This window comes from Heterodontus francisci, chromosome X, assembly GCF_036365525.1.
Source record: "Heterodontus francisci isolate sHetFra1 chromosome X, sHetFra1.hap1, whole genome shotgun sequence".
Lineage (NCBI taxonomy): Eukaryota > Metazoa > Chordata > Chondrichthyes > Heterodontiformes > Heterodontidae > Heterodontus > Heterodontus francisci.
In genome coordinates, this window is record NC_090421.1 from 13,795,711 (window position 1) to 13,813,517 (window position 17,807).

The window sequence follows — 17,807 nt, forward strand, 5'->3', positions numbered from 1 at the left end:
CTAAATGAAGATTTATCCTGTCAGTCAGAAATATTTCCAATAATTTTTCCACCACTGAGGTTAGGCCAACTGGCCTGTAATTACTCGGTTTAGCCCTTTCTCCCTTTTTAAACAATGGTACAATGTTAGCTGTCCTCCAGTTCTCTGGCACCACACCTGTAATCAGAGACGATTGAAAAATTATAGTCAGAGCCTCTGCTATTTCCTTCCTTGCTTCTCTTAACAGACTGGGATGCATTTCAGCTTTATCTACTTTATTTTATCTGCTTCCAAAGATGCTAAACGCCTTACTATTTTCTCTCTAGCTATGTTTATCCCATCCAATACTTCACACTCCTCCTCCTTAACTCCAGTGTCTGCATCGTTCCCCTCTTTTGTGAAGACAAAGTATTCATTAAGAACCACGCCCGCATCTTCCGCACCCACACACCAGTTACCTTGCTCGTCTCTAATCAGCCCTAATCTTTCCTTAGTTACCTTTTGCTCTTTATGTATTTATAAAATATCTTTGAGTTTTCCTTGATTTTTCTTGCCAATATTTTTTCATGCCCTCACTTTGCTTTCCTAATTTCCTTTTTAATTTCACCCCTGCACTTTTTAAATTCCTCTAGATTTTCTGTGGTATTGAGCTCTCAGTACCTGAAGTGAGCTTTTTTTTACCTTATCCTACCCTGTATGTTTGACATCTAGCAGTCTCTAGACTGGGTCTGTAGGGAGTCCCACCCTTTTCCTTTGAGGGAACATATTTGCTCTCTATCTCCTCCTGGGATGCTTCCCACTGCTTTGATACTGATTTACCTTTGAGCAACTGTTTACAGTTCACTTTTGCCAAATCATGTCTCGGCTTAGTAAAATTGGTCTTTCCCCAATTGAGAACTTTTACTCCTGGTCTATCTTTGTCCTTTTACATAACTGGAATCATAGAATGGTTTTAGCACAGAAGGAGGCCATTCGGCCCATTGTGTCTGTGCCAGCTCTCTGCAAGAGCAACTCAGCTAGTCCTACTTCCCCACCCTTTCCCCGTAGCCCTGCAAAGTTTCTCTTTCAGGTGCTTATCCAAGTGCCTTTTGAAAGCCATCATTGAATCTGCCTCCATCAGACTCTCGGGCAGTGCATTCCAGATCCTAACCACTCTCCGCGTAAAAACGTTTTTCCTCACGTCGCCTTTCATTCTTTTACCATTCACCTTCAATCGGTGCCTTCTGGTTCTCGATCCTCAGAACCATAGAACCATAGAGAAATTACGGCACAGAAGGAGGCCATTCAGCCCATCTCGTCCGTGCCGGCCGATAAAACTAGCCACCCAATCTAATCCCCCCTTCCAGCACCTGGTCCATAGCCTTGCCAGTTACAGCACTGCAGGTGCATGTCCAGGTACCTTTTAAAAGAATTTAGAGTTTCTGCCTCCACCACCATTCCTGGCAGTGAATTCCAAACATCCAACACCCTCTGGGTGGAAAGGTTTTTCCTGCACTACCTGCCTTGACCTTCTTGTCTGTCTGGCAGCCACCCAGTCCCTCTCTGTCTGTGCTCTCTTAAGCTCCGGGGTGACTACCTCCTGAAACGTGCTATCCACGTAGTTCTGTGCCTCGCAGATGTGCCACAGTGACTCCAGCCGCCGAGTGAGTTCCGAAACCCTTCCGCCAATGGGAACAGTTTCTCTCTATCTACTCTGTCCAGACCCCTCATGGTTTTGAACACCTCAATCAAATCTCCTCTCAACCTTCTCTTCTCTAAGGAGAACAGCCCCAGCTTCTCCAATCTATTCACATAACTGAGATCTCTCATCCCTGGAACCATTCTCGTCAATTTTTTCTGCACCCTCTCTAAAGCCTTCACATCCTTCCTAAAATATGGTGTCCAGAACTGGAGACAATACTCCAGTTGAGGCCGAACCAATATTTTATAAAGGTTCATCATAAAGTCCTTGTTTTTGTACTCTATGCCTCTATTTATAAAGCCCAGGATCCCATATGCCTTACTAACTGCTTTCTCAACTTGCCCTTCCACCTTTAATGATTTGTGCACATATACCCCCAGGTCCCTCTGCTCCTGCACCCCCTTTAGAATTGCATCCTTTATTTTATATTGCCTCACCTCATTCTTCCTATCAAAATGTATCTCTTCACACTTCTCTGCATTAAATTTCATCTGCCATGTGTCCACCCATTCCGCCAGCCTGTCTATGTCCTCTTGAAGTCGATCACTATCCTCCTCACAGTTCACAATAATTCCAAGTTTTGTGTCATTCACAAATTTTGAAATTGTGCTCTGCACATCCAAATCTAGCTCATCAATATATATCAAGAAAAGCAGTGATCCTGATACCAAACTCTGGGGAACCCCACTATATACCTTCCTCCAGACTGAAAAAACAACTGTTCGCCATTACCCTCTGTTTTCTGTCACTCAGCCAACTTCGTATCCATGCTGCCACTGTCCCTTTTATTCCAGTGGGTTTTAACTTTGCTGACAAGCCTGTTCTGTGGCACTTTATCAAACACCTTTTGGAGGTCCATGTACACCACATCAACCACATTACCCTCATCAACCCTCTCTGTTGCCTCATCAATAAACTCAAATCAAGTTAGTCGAACATGATTTGCCTTTAACAAATCTGTGCTAACTTTCCTTAATTAATCCACATTTGTCAAAGTTCATTTTGTCCTGGATTATCGTTTCTAAAAGCTTTCCTACTATTGAGCTTTAACTGACTGACCTGTAGCTGCTGGGTTTATCCTTACACCCTTTTTTGAACAAGGGTGTAACATTTGCAATTCTCCAGTCCTCTGGCACACCCCTGTACCTGAAGAGGATTGGAAGATTGTGGCCAGAGCCTCCGCAATTTCCACCCTTACTTCTTTCAGCATCCTCGGATGTATTGTAGTGATTTTAAGCTCGCCAATTTGTTGATATTTTAATTTAAGCTCAATTCATTGTTGTTATCAATCAACCTAATCAATCAGGATCGACTGCATTCAATGTGGTGGTTATGTTGAGTTTAAACAGAATTTAAGATGGTTATAACACACTAGTTATACTGCAAAAACATACAACCATGACAAGTAGTGAGTACCAGTCTAGATAGGGCATGTATGAATAGCTCTTCTTTTTCTTCTCTTCTTGGTGCCTCACATCTTCGTGACTTCTCAAAGTACCTAAAAGTGTTCGAACAAAGTCAGCATAGATTCACCTTTAAGAGTTTCTCACCACCACCAACTGCCATAGCTTCCTCCAAAAACTTATCCTTTATACACTTTTTCAGGCGTGGAGCTGGGTGTTTTATTGATGGGAGTTAATTGTCCTGTAAAAGTTCATCTACATACAAAATGTCCAATAGTATGTTGAGTTCTTTGCCAGCATTCGCCAGAGCTGGCGGGCAGCCATAAAGACAGGGCTAAATTGTGGCGAGTCGAAGAGACTTAGTAGTTGGCAGGAAAAAAGACAGAGGCGCAAGGGGAGAGCCAACTGTGCAACAGCCCCAACAAACAAATTTCTCTGCAGCACCTGTGGAAGAGCCTGTCACTCCAGAATTGGCCTTTATAGCCACTCCAGGCGCTGCTTCACAAACCACTGACCACCTCCAGGCGCGTATCCATTGTCTCTCGAGATAAGGAGGCCCAAAAGAATGTTGAGTTCTTTGTTTAAGCCATGGAGTAAAACCCCACCCTGAAGTTACCTTCTATCTTCCATGGCTTGCTATAACCTTTGCGCATGTAACATGCTCAGGACTGCTTTCCTTATCTTTTTCTGTTCCCCATGGCCAGTTCCGCAACACCCGTGAAGATTTTCCTCAGCCTTCAAACCTACTTTCAGAGGCCTCATTGTTTGTATTTGCCTGTTATCAGTTGTTTATGCTTAGGGTTGTTCATAAGGCTTGTTAATAAGATGTTCATAATGGCTATCCAGTCTAATGTTCTAATTCCTTATCAGTCTATTGAAACATGAGGCTGAATTTTCAAGGCCCCCTGAAGTCTCTGACCTCTGCCCCCATGCATAAATTCTTTTTTTGGCCCCTAATTGGCTCAATCCATCCTTTTACCACCCTTTTAGTATTTACATGCCTATAGAAGACTTTTGAATTCCCTTTTACGTTAACCGTCAGTCTCTTCTCATACTCAATATTTGCTTCTCATTTGTTTTTTCACTTCCTCTCTGAACTTCTATATTCATCCTGGTTCTCACGTGTATTATCAACCTGACGTCTGTTATATGCACCCTTTTTCTGCTTCATCTTAATCTCTATTTCTCTTATCATCCAGAGAGCTCTGGCTTTGTTTGCTCTACCTTTCCCCTTTTTAAGAATGTACCTCGACTGCATTCGAACTATCTCCTCTGTAAAGGCAGCCCATTGTGCGATTACAGTTGTGCCTGCCAACCTTTGATTCCAGTTTGCCCAGGACAGATCCGCTCTCAACACACTGAAATTGGCCCTCCTCCAATTCAGTATTTTTACTCTAGATCGCTCCTTGTCATTTTCTGTAGCTAATCTAAACCTTGTGATACTATGATCACTGTCCCAACTAAATCTAACTGGGTTATGATCGCTACCACTTAATAACCCTTCAACCTGTCCAGTTTCATTCCCTAAAACTAAATCCAGAACTGCCCCTTCTCTTGCAGGGCTTACTCGAAAATTCACCTGAATATATTTTAAGAATTCTGCCTGCTCAATACCTTTTAAACTGATTCTATCCCAGTTAATATTAGGGTAATTGAAATTATTGCCTTATTGGTTCTGCACTTTTCAGCAATTTACCTCCATAATCTACATCCATCTGACTATTTGGGGTCTATAGTACACTCCTAACAGTGTGATATCCCTTTTTTATTCTTCAGTTCATCCTCTATGGTCTCATTTGATGATTCTTCTAAGCATCTCATCCCTCCTCACATCTGTGATTGTCTCTTTAATCAATATTGTGACTCCCCCCTCTTTTTTTTATTCCCCTTTCTCTCTATCTCGTCTGAAAACCCTGTAACCAGGAATGTTGAGCTGCCATTCCTGCCCTTCTTTCAGCCATGTCTCAGTAATAGCTACAATATCACAATCCCACATGTCTATCTGTACTCCCAGCTCATCTGCCTTATTCCCTAGAAATCTTTCAACAAAGTATATACCATTTAGCACCACCAAATTCCCTTGTTGTCTATTTTTTAGCCTTTGTCGCCTCTGCCTTCCATGCTCACTTACTAATTTTCTGCCTTCCATTTCTAACTTTGCTTCTCTCCCTTCTGAATCTACACTCAGGTTCCCATCCCCCTGACAAACTTGTTTGAACCCTCCCCAACAGCACTAGCACACTTTCTCGCCACGATATTAGTCCCGACCCTGTTGAGGTGCAACACATCAACCCCAGCTCCCCCAGAGGCGGTCCCAATGCCCCAGGAATCTAAAGCCCTCCCTCCTGTGACTTCTCTCCAGCCACGTATTCATCTGCTCTATCCTCCTATTTCTCTACTCACTTGCATGTGGCACCAGGAGTAATCTGGAGATGACTACATTTGAGGCCCTGCTTATTAGTCTCCTTCCTAGCTCCCTAAAATCTGCCTGCAGGACCTCATCCCTCTGTCTACCTATGTCGTTGGTACTGACATAGACCATAACGTCTGGATGTTCACCCTCTCCCCCCTCCTCTGCCCCCCTCCACCCCCCAGAGTGCTCTGCAGCTGCTCAGTGATATCCTTGACCCCGGCAGCAGGGAGGCGACATACCATCCTGGAATCACATCTGCGACTCCAGAAACACCTGTCTGTTCCCCTAAATGTAGAATCCCCTATCACTATTGCTTTCCCAGTCTGCCTTTTGTTCCCCTCTACAGCTGAGCTAGGTGTTGTGCTGTGGACTTGGCTCTGAATATTGGTTGGAGAGCAGGATGCACTCAGGGGACTCTTGCACTATCTGCCTGGTCCTCCTTGACTGCCTGTCAGCCACCCATTCCCTCTCTGCCTGCACAACTTTAAGCTGCAGGGTGACCACCTCCAGAATCGTGCTATCCACGTAGCTCTCAGCCTTGTGGATGCACCACAGTGATGCCAGCCGCTGCTCAAGCTCCGTAACCTGGAGCTTGAACCCCTCCAGCTGACACCTCCTGCACATGTGGTTGTCCAGGACACAAGAATTGTCCTGGAGTTCCCACATGACAAAGGATGTGCACTCCACAGGTCCAAGCCACCCTGCCATGCTACTATTTATTAAACTATTGACTGGCTTAACAGAAATAAAATTAAGACTTGTCCCTGATCTGGACAAAAAAAAAACACCAGCTACTCACCAATCAGTTCCTTCCCTTATGTTGACGTCACCTTGGGTGTTTTGCTACCTCTTATTTGTTATTCTAATTTGTTGGGCTAATTAACTGCTCTGTCCAGAGGACAACTCAGTACAATCTACAGGAAGTAAATATTACATAGAATTACACAGTATTTGCAGCACAGGAACAGGCCATTCGGCCCAACTAGTCCATGCTGGTGTTTATGCTCCACATTAACCTCCTCCCACCCTACTTCATCTAACCCAATTGACATATCCTTCTATTCCTTTCACCCTCATGCAACTATGCTATTTGCCTTGAGCACTCCCTGTGGTAGTGAGCTCCACATTCTCACCACTCTCTGGGTAAAGAAGTTTCTCCTGAATTCCTCATTGGATTTATTAGTGACTATCTTATATTTATGGCCCCTAGTTTTAGTCTCAGCAACAAGTGGAAACAAATGTTAGTTTCTGTTTCTTAGAAACGTATTTTAAAATGTCTGAGATGTATCTTAAGCTTGATTGTTGGAAATTGGAGCTGATTTTACCCCACCCACTCTCTGAAAATAGTGGATTAGGTCAGTGTGTAAAATCCCACAGCACTGAGAGCAAAGAATTCTCCTGGTGGCCTGGCCAACATTCCAACCAATATCATCAGAAACAGATTCGCTGCTCACTCATTCATTTGCTGTTTGTGGGATCTTGCTGTGCGCAATTGACTGCCACATTGGGCTACATAAAAGTGACTGCACTTCATAAATTAATTGAACCTATGTAAAGCACTTTGAGATATCCTGAGGATCTGATCAGGCATCAGGTAAAATGCAAGGTTGTTGTTTGTTCTAACTTTCCTGATATTTCCTAGATCCAGAAACTGAAGTTGCTCTTTCAAAGAAAGCAGAAAGAACCCAGCAAGGAGGAGATTCTGCCACAGCAGCCAAATGGTGAGATAGTGAACACCGGGGGAGGGGTGGTGTATTACTATTACGAGGTGGAGGAGGACGAGGAAGAGGAAGAGGAGAAAGAGGAGCCTCCCCCAGAGCCCCCCAGACCTGTCAACGACAAACCCCACAAGTTCAAGGACCACTACTTCAACAAGCCAAAGTTCTGTGATGTCTGTGCACGGATGATTGTCCGTAAGTGGAAGTGATCAATCTCACTGTTGCGCTTTGAATAAGGGCTGGAAGGCAGAGAGGCGCTGACATTGCTAACTAAAGTGCAAATAGTGTTGCCATGTTAGTAAATCCCAGCATACACACAGTGGGCACAAAGTGAAGACCCCATGATGTGCAAGTTGTTTCTCACAATGAGTAAAGGCAGGAGTGAGCTATGCTCAGCAGCAAGAGTGCGATATACATTCGATCCCGTCATTCTTCATGATGGGAGCCAGTGCAGTTGAGAAGTATGCCTCCCCATAACAGACTCCATTCAAGACAACCTTTCCTAGCCTTTCAGAAACACTGCCAAGTGACATCTCCACAAGGTTCATGTGTTCAACAGAGGCTTGATGTACAGCACAAATATCTGCATTCTGCACACAGTCCATTTGATGGCATTTGTGTGATAAATAAATGCATTTCATGGGTAGGATGAAACGGTTTGTCAGACAAATGCTTGGTGTCTCTTAAAATTATATAATTGTTTGGATGTCCAATTTCCCCTCCCCCATCCTTCCTCCCTCGCCCTCTGTGTAATTGTTGATAAATTCTTGCCTTGCAGTTAACAAGAAGTTTGGCTTGAGGTGCAAAAATTGCAAAACCAACATTCACCATCACTGCCAATCTTACGTGGAGTTTCAGAGATGTTTTGGCAAGATCGTAAGTCTTCTGCTCTCCTCAGTACCTGATCTGCTGAAAGTCCTTTGGGGTCATTTTAACTTTGAGCAATATTGTAAGATGGGCAATAGTGAGTTAGCTGCCCATTATATATCACACTTGATTTTCTTGAACTCAATAGAATGGGAAAACTGGGAGGGGCATATAATGAGCTGGTAGTTCAATCTCACCCAATTAACACTATTGCCCAAAGTTAAAATGCGCCCCCCCCCCCCCACCCCCGCCATTTGCTTATAATCCTTATTGTATTAAAGCAGTTGGAACTGAAACAATATCGATGGGAAGGTTTGTTTTTTTTAAAAATCTCATTACAATTCTACCCTTTGCAATAGTGCAAGAGTCAACTTTGTGAGAAAATGTCTTCAAACTGACGGGTAGAAGTTACTATCTTAGAACTCTCAACATCTTACTGTGCTCATATTGAGTTCCTTTCTCTGTTTTAATGGATTTGGTCCGCACACTCACTTCTTGTAGGGATTGCTAGATTGTCATAAGGAGCAGGGTCCATGGTTCACTTAGGGACGTAGGAACAGGAGGAGGCCATTCAGCCCCTTGAGCCTATTCTGCCATTCAATCGATCATGGCTGATCTGTGACCTAACTCCATATACCCAATTTTGTCCCATATCCCTTAGTTTTTTGTTAACCAAAGGTATTATCATAGTCATAGAGAGATACAGCACTGAAACAGGCCCTTCGGCCCACCGAGTCTGTGCCGACCAACAACCACCCATTTATACTAATCCTACATTAATCCCATATTCCCTACCACATCCCCACCATTCTCCTACCACCTACCTACACTAGGGGCAATTTACAATGGCCAATTTAGCTATCAACCTGCAAGTCTTTGGCTGTGGGAGGAAACTGGAGCCACCAACGGAAACTCACACGGTCACAGGGAGAACTTGCAAACTCCGCACAGGTAGTACCCAGAACCGAACCCAGGTTGCTGGAGCTGTGAGGCTGCGGTGCTAACCACTGCGCCACTGTGCCGCCCCAATCAGCCTCAGACTTAAAATTTACAGTTGATCTAGTATCAATTGCCACTTGCAGAAGAGAATTCCAAACCTCTACCACCCTTTGTATGAAGGACTGTTTCCTAATTTCACTCCTGAAAGGTCTGGCTCTAATTTTTAGACCAGGCACCCTTGCCCTAGACTCCCTAAGTAGTGGAAATAATTTCTCTCTATCTACCCTATCTGTTCCCCTTAATATCTTGAACACTTCGATCAAATCACCCCTTAACCTCTAAATTCCAGGGAATATAACACTAGTTTGTGTAATCTCTCCTCATAGCTTAACCCTTGGGGTCCTAGGCATCATTCTGGTAAATTTATACTGCACTGCTCACAATACTTTCCCACTCCCTATACGAGGGGTACTGAGGCCAATTGTAGTGTCCTTACTGCCCAAGCTGAATCAACTAACTCAGCATAGACTGGGGACTGAGCCCATGACCTTCCATGTCTTTATGGCTCTGCTACTCATTGAATAAGCTCACTGACCCATTGGAGAATTCCTTCTCCCTGCTTCTTTCTCATGGCTGACAACCACCATATAAGTTGACTCTTATCATAGCATCAATACTTCTAGGGTGACGAGAGGTATCTGGGTACAGGGAGAGATGGCCTGCACATCATTTTCTAACCCTGCAGGTCAGACACATGCCTTACACTAACAAAACCTAGTTTAGGGGTCTCACCAAAATCTTTCAGGCGTCATCATATCTTGAGCCCAGTAGATGTGCATGGGTGGATGAGTGTGGTCAACGGATGTATGGGTTTGGTCGATGAGTTGATGGGTTTGGCCGATGGGTTTGGTCAATGGGTCTGTTCGATGGGTCCTTAGGTTTTGCAGACAGTTCAATGGGTTGGGTTGATGGGTCTGGTTGATGAGTCTGTTGGAGGGATCCTTGGCTTTGGTAGATGGTTCGATGGGTCTGGTCAATGGGCTGTTGGGTTTGGTAGATGGTTTGATGGGTTTGGTTGATGGGTTTGGTCGATTGTTGGATGGGTTGATGGGTTTGGTACATGGTTCTATGGGTTTTGTCGATGGGTTAGGTTGATGGGTTTGCTTGATGGGTGTGTGGGTTTCTTTGATGGGCTGATGGAGTTTGGTCAATGGGTTAGGTTGATGGGTTTGGTCGATGGATTTGGTTGATGGATCGATGGATTTGGTTGATGCGTATGTTGGTTTGGTCGATGGATGTGTGGGTTTGTTTGTTGGGTCGATGGTTCTGGTCGATGGGTTTGTTCAATGGGTTTGGTCGCTGGGTTTGGTTGATGGGTCGATGAGTTTGGTCGATTGGGTATGTGGGTTTGTTCGATGGGTTTGGTCGATGGGTTTGGTTGATGGATATGTGGGTTTGTTCGATGGGTTGATGGGTTTGGTCGATGGGTATGTGGGTTTGGTCGATGGGTCTGGTCAATGGGTATGTGAATTTGTTCAATGGGTCGATGGGTTTGGTTGATGGGTATGTGGGTGTATGGATAGAGACCTTGTAGTGATTTCAAAGTGCCTTGTTTTCTGGCTATCTCTGCACCTTGGAAACGAGCAGTCAGACAAGACCTATGGTGCCCATGACATTGCACTCTGACAAAAAGTCAGCGTTTTCAGGGGAGGGTGTGGGGAGGGGAATTAATGGAAAAATGAAGAGAAGCACAAATAATTACTCTGATGAATTTTGGCAGAAAAGAGGAGAAGGAATTGCAATCCATGTCCACTTTTCATATTGTACCCTTATTACTGAGCCACCCACATTATCATCTACAGCTGTGTGAGTCTGTTCATACTAATGCTTCTGTAACTTTAGATTTCCTTTAAATCCAGCCCCCTGGTTTTCGACGAGCCTACAGCTCTCCCCTCTACAGTAACCAGCAATTTGCCTGCATCAAGGAGCTTCTCCCTTTCTGTAAGTGAAACATTGGACTCATATCGTGTGTTGTATGTTGCTCACGAGACCTCCAAACCAGGCTCACTTATCATGGACAGTGATATCTACATTGAACAGCTGGTTATAAAAGAGAATGAAAGAGTCAAATAAACCAAGTGTGAAAGGAGTCAATGCTGTGCTCTCTAGTGTCACCTAAGTGTTATTTTGAAATGGCCTTTTAATACAGAAGGATACACATTGATGGTAGTGGTTTGGTAGTGGGTAAAGGACTACTTTAAAAAGAAAAAGATGTTCCAGATTGATCTGTAACTACTGTGTGGAACTGAATGCAAGGGCCCTCTGTATGACAGCCCTGACTCTACCACTCACCAGGGTAGCGTCAGCATTTGCTTTGTCTCAGCCTGTAATGCTAGCAATTTGGAAGAACTGTCATGGCTGCAAAGGGATCTCGTCGATCCTGAAATGGCATTTTGGAAAGCACGCAGAGAAATGATGTGATGGTGCCTCGAGTGCTGAACACTATGGGCCTGTTTTTCAGGGGCTAGCTGTTCTATTTTTGGCCCACTCTTCACCTTGGCTGTTCTCACCTTGCCAGCTCCATTGCAATGTGGCCCGAGGCCCAATACTGAGGGAGCCTCGGGCCTCACCATTGAGGTGCAGGGCATGTCATTCCCCCCTCCCCCTTTACCTTGCACCATCAAATATGGGCATGCCAGAATTTCTCAGCCAATATGTTCTCCTGCCAGATCTGGTTGATTCTGGGATCCTGTTGTAAAGGGAGCAGATAAAAATGCTTCACACTACTGAACTCGGGCAGTGTACTGAACTTGGTTGAGCAAGTCAAAAGCAGTTTTATTAAAACACCAAAACAGAGCTCCTGGGTGTTCTTCGATACGTCAACCAAGCGCCCATAATTTGAGCCCTGACAGCGGGGTCCCGGGGGAGGGGATAGAGTTTCTGCCATGTCAAGTCACTTCTCCGAGGGTTCTCCTGATCTCTGACTGGAACACTGGTGGAAACCTCGGAGAAAGGTAGTGAACACTTATTGATGTCAACCTCATTCCAGGTTGTGGTACTGGCTGTTGCATTTGCCCACTGAGCCACGGGTAGGGAAGAATGGCATTCTTCACATTGGTTAACAGAAATGAGGGGTCAAAGCAAGTTCAAGCTTCCTTGGCAACAAACTGCTCTATTAACCTCCCCCCAGTGTTTTAAAGCCTTTCAATTAATTCATTCTGGAAGCTGGACTGGTTGACACGGCAAATGGGCACCAGGCCCTTTCACTACACAAGTCTGCCCAAGTGACCAAAAATATGTTGGATCAGGGGCAAGGAACCGAATTACTCAGACTGGCGGTGGAAGGTGGGAAGTGGTATTCCACAGGGATCGCTGCTGGGACCACTGTTGTTCACCATTTACACAAATAATTTGGAGTTGGGAATCACAAGTACAATTACAAAATTTGCAGATCACACCAAATTGGGAGATATAGTTAATATTGAGGAAGACTGCGAAAAAATACAAGAAAACATTAACAAACCTGCATGTTCATGTAAATGGCAAATTAATTTCAGTATAGATAACTGTTACATTTTGGTAAGAGGAATACGAAAGCACACGCTCCTTGGAAAGGGACCGAGGGGTACAGATTCACAAATCATTAAAAGTGAAAATGCAGGTTCGGAACGCCATTAAAAAGTGCAAACAAAGCCCTCGCATTCATTTCTACATGAATGGAATTCCAAACCAGTGAAGTTATGTTAAACTTATAAAGAACCTTGTTTGGACCTCACTTAGAGTACTGTGCACAGTTTTGGTCTTCATATTACACAAAAGTCATGGAGGTACTGGAGATGCTAGAACAGAGAGTTGATACGTATCAGGATAGACTGAACATGCTGGGGGTCTTTGCTCTAGAAAAGAGAAGACTGAGGAGTCACCTGATAGAAGTCTTTCAAATTCTGATGGGGTTTGAGAGGGTGGACGGAGAGAAATGTTTCCACTTGTGGGCAAAACCAGAACTAGAGACTGTAAATATATAGTCACTAATAAATCCAATAGGGAATTCTAGAGAACCTTCTTTACCCAGAGAGTGCTGAGAATGTGGAAATTGCTACCACAGGGAATGGATGAGGTGAATAGTATAGAGGCTTTTAAGGAGAAGCTAGATAAGTACATGAGGGTGAAAGGAATGGAAGGATATGCTGATTGGGTTCGATGAAGTAGGGTGGGAGGACACTCATGTGGAGCATAAACACTGGCATGGGCCTGACGGGCTGAATGGCCTGTCTCTGTGTTGTAACTACTTTGTAACAAGGGCTGATTTCTTCTTCTGTTCCTTCTGCCTCAGCTGTTGCAAACCGCTCGGACCCAGTTTATGAGACGCTCAGAACGGGAGTAGTGATGGCAAACCGCGAGAGGAAAAAGAACTCAGAGGACAAAAAAAATGTGAGTGTCAAACCCTTGACAGCAGAGGGTGGGGGGGGGGGGGCGGGGGGAGAGGCTGAAATTGCCCTCCCTTGTACCGGCGGCGCAGGTGCATGCTGGGAGCGGAAAACTGGAAGCTTTTATGAGCAGATATGGGTTCTTTGCTGGGCCTGCACAGGGGTGGGCGTTGGGGGGTGGTGGCAGGGATGGGGATGGGAGGGGGAGGGGTGTAAATGATGCTTGTGCTGATCCACGGAGCCAGTTGATGGTGCAATCCATGAGCCCAGGAAATTGTGTTGCTTTGCACCATTGGCACAGCGTTAACCAGAGATACATGATAGACCCTGGAGCAGAAGCTGGCCATCAAGCATATTGGCCACTGGAAACAGTGGACAGTATACTCCTAGTCTTTGTGTCGGACTTTATCGAGCTTGTTGCTCATGCTCTCTTTCTGTCTGCTCATTTTGGAGTGAGGCATCCTTTTGTCGCTCCTTGTTTTCAAACTTTATTCCTTCATCCCCAAACCATCTGGCAGGCCTGAGCCACACTGCAGGCATTCCTTTGGGCATTCTGTGAGGTGGAGTACGAGGAAGGAATGGGCTGGCAGCCGAGACAGTGCCTCATACGAAGGTGATGGCACCCATGGGTCTATCCCAGGATTTGTGTCTCCAAGCCAAAGGGCTCAATAAATGTTGGAGGAGTTGTGTCTCAGGAGACTTACTATGGAGGGAATGATGCATCTGTAGACCATCTCCAGACTGGCACTGTAGTAGTGAAGGTTACAACCACCTTCAATTTCTATTCTACTTGCCCCTTTAAGAGTGCCATTAGCTAGATGAGCCAGAATCTGCTACACCCACCCAGTCACTGAGGCTATTTAAAAGGGTAAATGAACTGCTCTAAGTAAGAGCTGCTGCAGCAGGAGGGGACCCAGCAGGAACCACATTAGGTTCAAGGCCTCATTGATGCCACTCATAACCTTACTGGCTGCTCCATGAATCCACTGGCATTCATCAACTCGAAAGAGTTCCGCTCAGTAATTGTCCGCTTTCTCTGCGACTGCAGGCATTTCATCATGCAGGTTGATGCCAGATGTCCTGGACCAGCCCCAGCAGAAGCATCCTTGGGCTTGTTGAGCCAAGCCCACCGACACCTTTTCAAAACCCACGAACAGCAGCACCAAGAAGATTCACAGAGACCCCTTCTGTCATCAGGCCCAAAATCAAGCACACCACCAGTCTACTGAAGCAACCCGCTACATTGGTTGTCTTGCTTGAGGGGCCATCCTGCAGGGCAGCCCCACCAAGATAATAGTGACCTACTTCACACTTCCTCATTTTACAGTTCAGCGCAGGGGCAAGAGGAGGCTCACGGAAGGGGCTGAAGATGAGCCCAAGCAAATGGCACGACATGTGGCCATATTGGTGTGGTGTTTCCTTCGCGGGGCAAAGCCTTTTACGCTGCAATAACTGTCTGGCTCTGCAGTGATGGTGGATGAGCAACACTGGAGGTCCATCACATACAGTTTTGGTGTGCCAGGCCAGGGGAACTTAATCCAGGAATTCTTGTGATGGGGGCAATGATCTTTTAAGTAAAATGGTTGACGGTTTAGGATGGCATTCAAACTACCTGATCAAGTTCCCCATAAAAAGTGCTTCTCTGGTGGGTCAAGGAATTGAGGTGACTGACCGCTGGATGACCCTGAAGTCCTGCGATGGGGGTGGCTCTTTACTGCCTTTGGCAGGAGGAATCAGATGTCTCTCCAATTGCAGGCATGACTCGTACAGCTGGTGTGGCTGCCGGAGCCTCATTGTCTTCCAGCTCAGGTTGAGCCCTTGAAGTGGGACAACTGAGTGTCAGGGATGATGTGTTGTTTGAAGAAACACCTCCCTCATCCCTGCTTTCTGTGGGAGCAAACTGCAGAGCTTTTATCTCATTCATTCTCAGGATGTGGGTGTTGCCTTGAGAAGGTGGTGGTGAGCCTTTTTCTTGTTTTGATATGATAGCTCAGCCATTTCAGAGGGCAGTTAAGAGTCCTCCACATGGCTGTGGATCTGGAGTCACATGTAGGCCAGACTGGGTATGGATGGCAGATTTCCTTCCCTGAAGGGCATTAGTGAACCAGAGCTAGTCTTCACGCCATCAGTTATGGTAGTCCTCAGCGAGCCCACGGCTGTGTTTAGGAGCTGGGGTAAGAGGGGAGCAGGAGCCCAGTAGATGCCCCCCGAGGAGCTAAATGTTCTGGAGTGTGCTGGAGGTCTGTCATCTGGTGAAACACAACTGCACAGATGTGGGTAGTGGGCTTCTCCATACTTGCCCTCACACTGGGCAGGATACTTCACACAATCTGAAAGCAGCCAGTGAATTGATGGTGCTCAGAAACTAGTGTTTTTTGATAGGCAGGTCCTTGATGGTCCCAGTTCTTGGAACTTATCACCTGAGAGCAGCCTGGAGCTGGCTCACCTGCCTATTGGCTGCAACCACCTGCACTTGCTCCTCCTCACTTGCGCTGTGCGTTTTAGAAGTAGAGGAACAGGAAGAGGCCATTCAGCCCCTCGAGCCTGTTCTGCTATTCAATTAGGTCATGGTTGATCTGCACCTCAACTCCTTTTGGAGCCTTTGCTCCATATCCCTTGACACTCTTACTCAATAAAAATATATCAATCGCAATCTTAAAAATTTCAGTTGGCTCAACATCCAACGCCTTTTGGGGGCAATGAATTCCAGATTTTAACAACCCTTTGTACAAAAAGGTACTTCCCGATTTTCACTCCTGAATTGTCCAGTTCTCGTTTTGAGCCTTGCTACGATTCTGGTGAATCTGTGTGATACCTGCTTCAAGGCCACAATTTACCTGGTGCTAACTGCTCCAACTCTAACTTTACACCTCCCTTCTCCCAACCCGGAGTGGCAATCCTCTGGGCCAGTGTAGGTGGAGTGAGTGGCGCAGTGTGATGTGAAGACGATGGCCCCTCTGCCTCAGCCCTGTGATCCCCTGCTCCTCAGACTACCTTATGGAAACACAGTGGGGATAAAGCATTGACTGTAATCTTCAAGACACTCCATGGAGCAAGCTTTCAGTAGTACCGGGTGCGAGGTAGTGGCACCCGGTTTACTAGCTAGTGGCGAAAGATATGAGCAATGGAGTCATTTCTTGAGGGAAGAGGAAGATGGAAGAATGGGCACAAGGCTGCGGATTAAGGTTCACCAGTTCCATGCCCCTCTCCAAAAGGGATCATGGACTGGTGCCCCAGCATGTCCTGGTTACCACTCCAATTTTTTTTATTCTTTCACAGGATGAGAGCGTCACTGACAAGACCAGCATTTATTGCCCATTCCTAATTGCCCTTGAGAAGGTGGTGGTGATCTGCCTTCTTGAACTGCTGCAGTCCATGCGGGGTAGGTACACCCACAGTGCTGTTAGGGAGGGAGTTCCAGGATTTTGACCCAGCGACAGCGAAGGAACGGCGATATGGTTCCAAATCAGGATGGTGTGTGACTTGGAGGGGAACTTGCAGGTGGTGGTGTTCCCACGCATCTGCTGCCCTTGTCCTTCTAGGTGGTAGAGGTTGCGGGTTTGGAAGGTGCTGTCTAAGGAGCCTTGATAAGTTGCTGCAGTGCATCTAGTAGATGGTACACACTGCTGCCACTGTGCATTGGTGGTGGAGGGAGTGAATGTTGAAGGTGGTGGATGGGGTGCCAATCAAGCGGGCTGCTTTGTCGTGGATGGTGTTGAGCTTCTTGAGTGTTGTTGGAGCTGCACCCATCCAGGCAAGTGGAGAGTATTCCATCACACTCCTGACTTGTGCCTTGTAGATGGTGGACAGGCATTGGGGAATCAGGAGGTGAGTTACTCACCACAGAACTCCCAGCCTCTGACCTGTTCTTGTAGCCACAGTATCTATGTGGCAGCTCCAGTTCAGTTTGTGGTCAATGGTAACCCCCAGGATGTTGACAGTCGGGGATTCAGTGATGGTAATGTTATTGAATGTCAAGGGGAGATGGTTAGATTTACTCTTGTTGGAGATGATCATTGCCTATGTGTGTCAGTATCTGCTCTCAGCCTCTCCCTTCTATCAAGGGCTTCCCTGGCTTGCAATTAGAAGATTTCAATGGACTGCTGGTTCCTGAAACCTATCAGAGCCAGGCAATTGGCCGCCGTGTTCCTTCATTGTCACTGGGTCAAAATCCTGGAACTCCCTAACAGCACTGTGGGTGTACCTACCCCACATGGACTGCAGCAGTTCAAGAAGGCAGCTCACCACCACCTTCTCAAGGGCAATTAGGGATGGGCAACAAATGCTGGTCTTGACAGCGACGCCCACATCCCATGAATGAATAAAAAATGCTTCCCTGAATAGCAGTACAGGACCAGGCGGCACATAAATGGGTACTGG

The 17,807-nt window shown here is 45.9% G+C and overlaps 1 protein-coding gene across 1 annotated transcript in view; it reads left to right on the top strand.

Annotated features, from left to right (window-relative positions):
• The first annotated feature begins 6,020 nt into the window (after window positions 1-6,020).
• Window positions 6,021-17,807, top strand: part of stac3 (SH3 and cysteine rich domain 3) — a 32,637-nt gene continuing 20,850 nt past the window's right edge. The window contains exons 1-5 of the mRNA XM_068024799.1: window positions 6,021-6,056; window positions 7,119-7,389; window positions 7,973-8,070; window positions 10,920-11,001; window positions 13,334-13,431. Of these exons, the coding sequence (XP_067880900.1) occupies window positions 6,021-6,056; window positions 7,119-7,389; window positions 7,973-8,070; window positions 10,920-11,001; window positions 13,334-13,431 (585 nt within the window). The remainder of the gene's footprint in view (window positions 6,057-7,118; window positions 7,390-7,972; window positions 8,071-10,919; window positions 11,002-13,333; window positions 13,432-17,807) is intronic.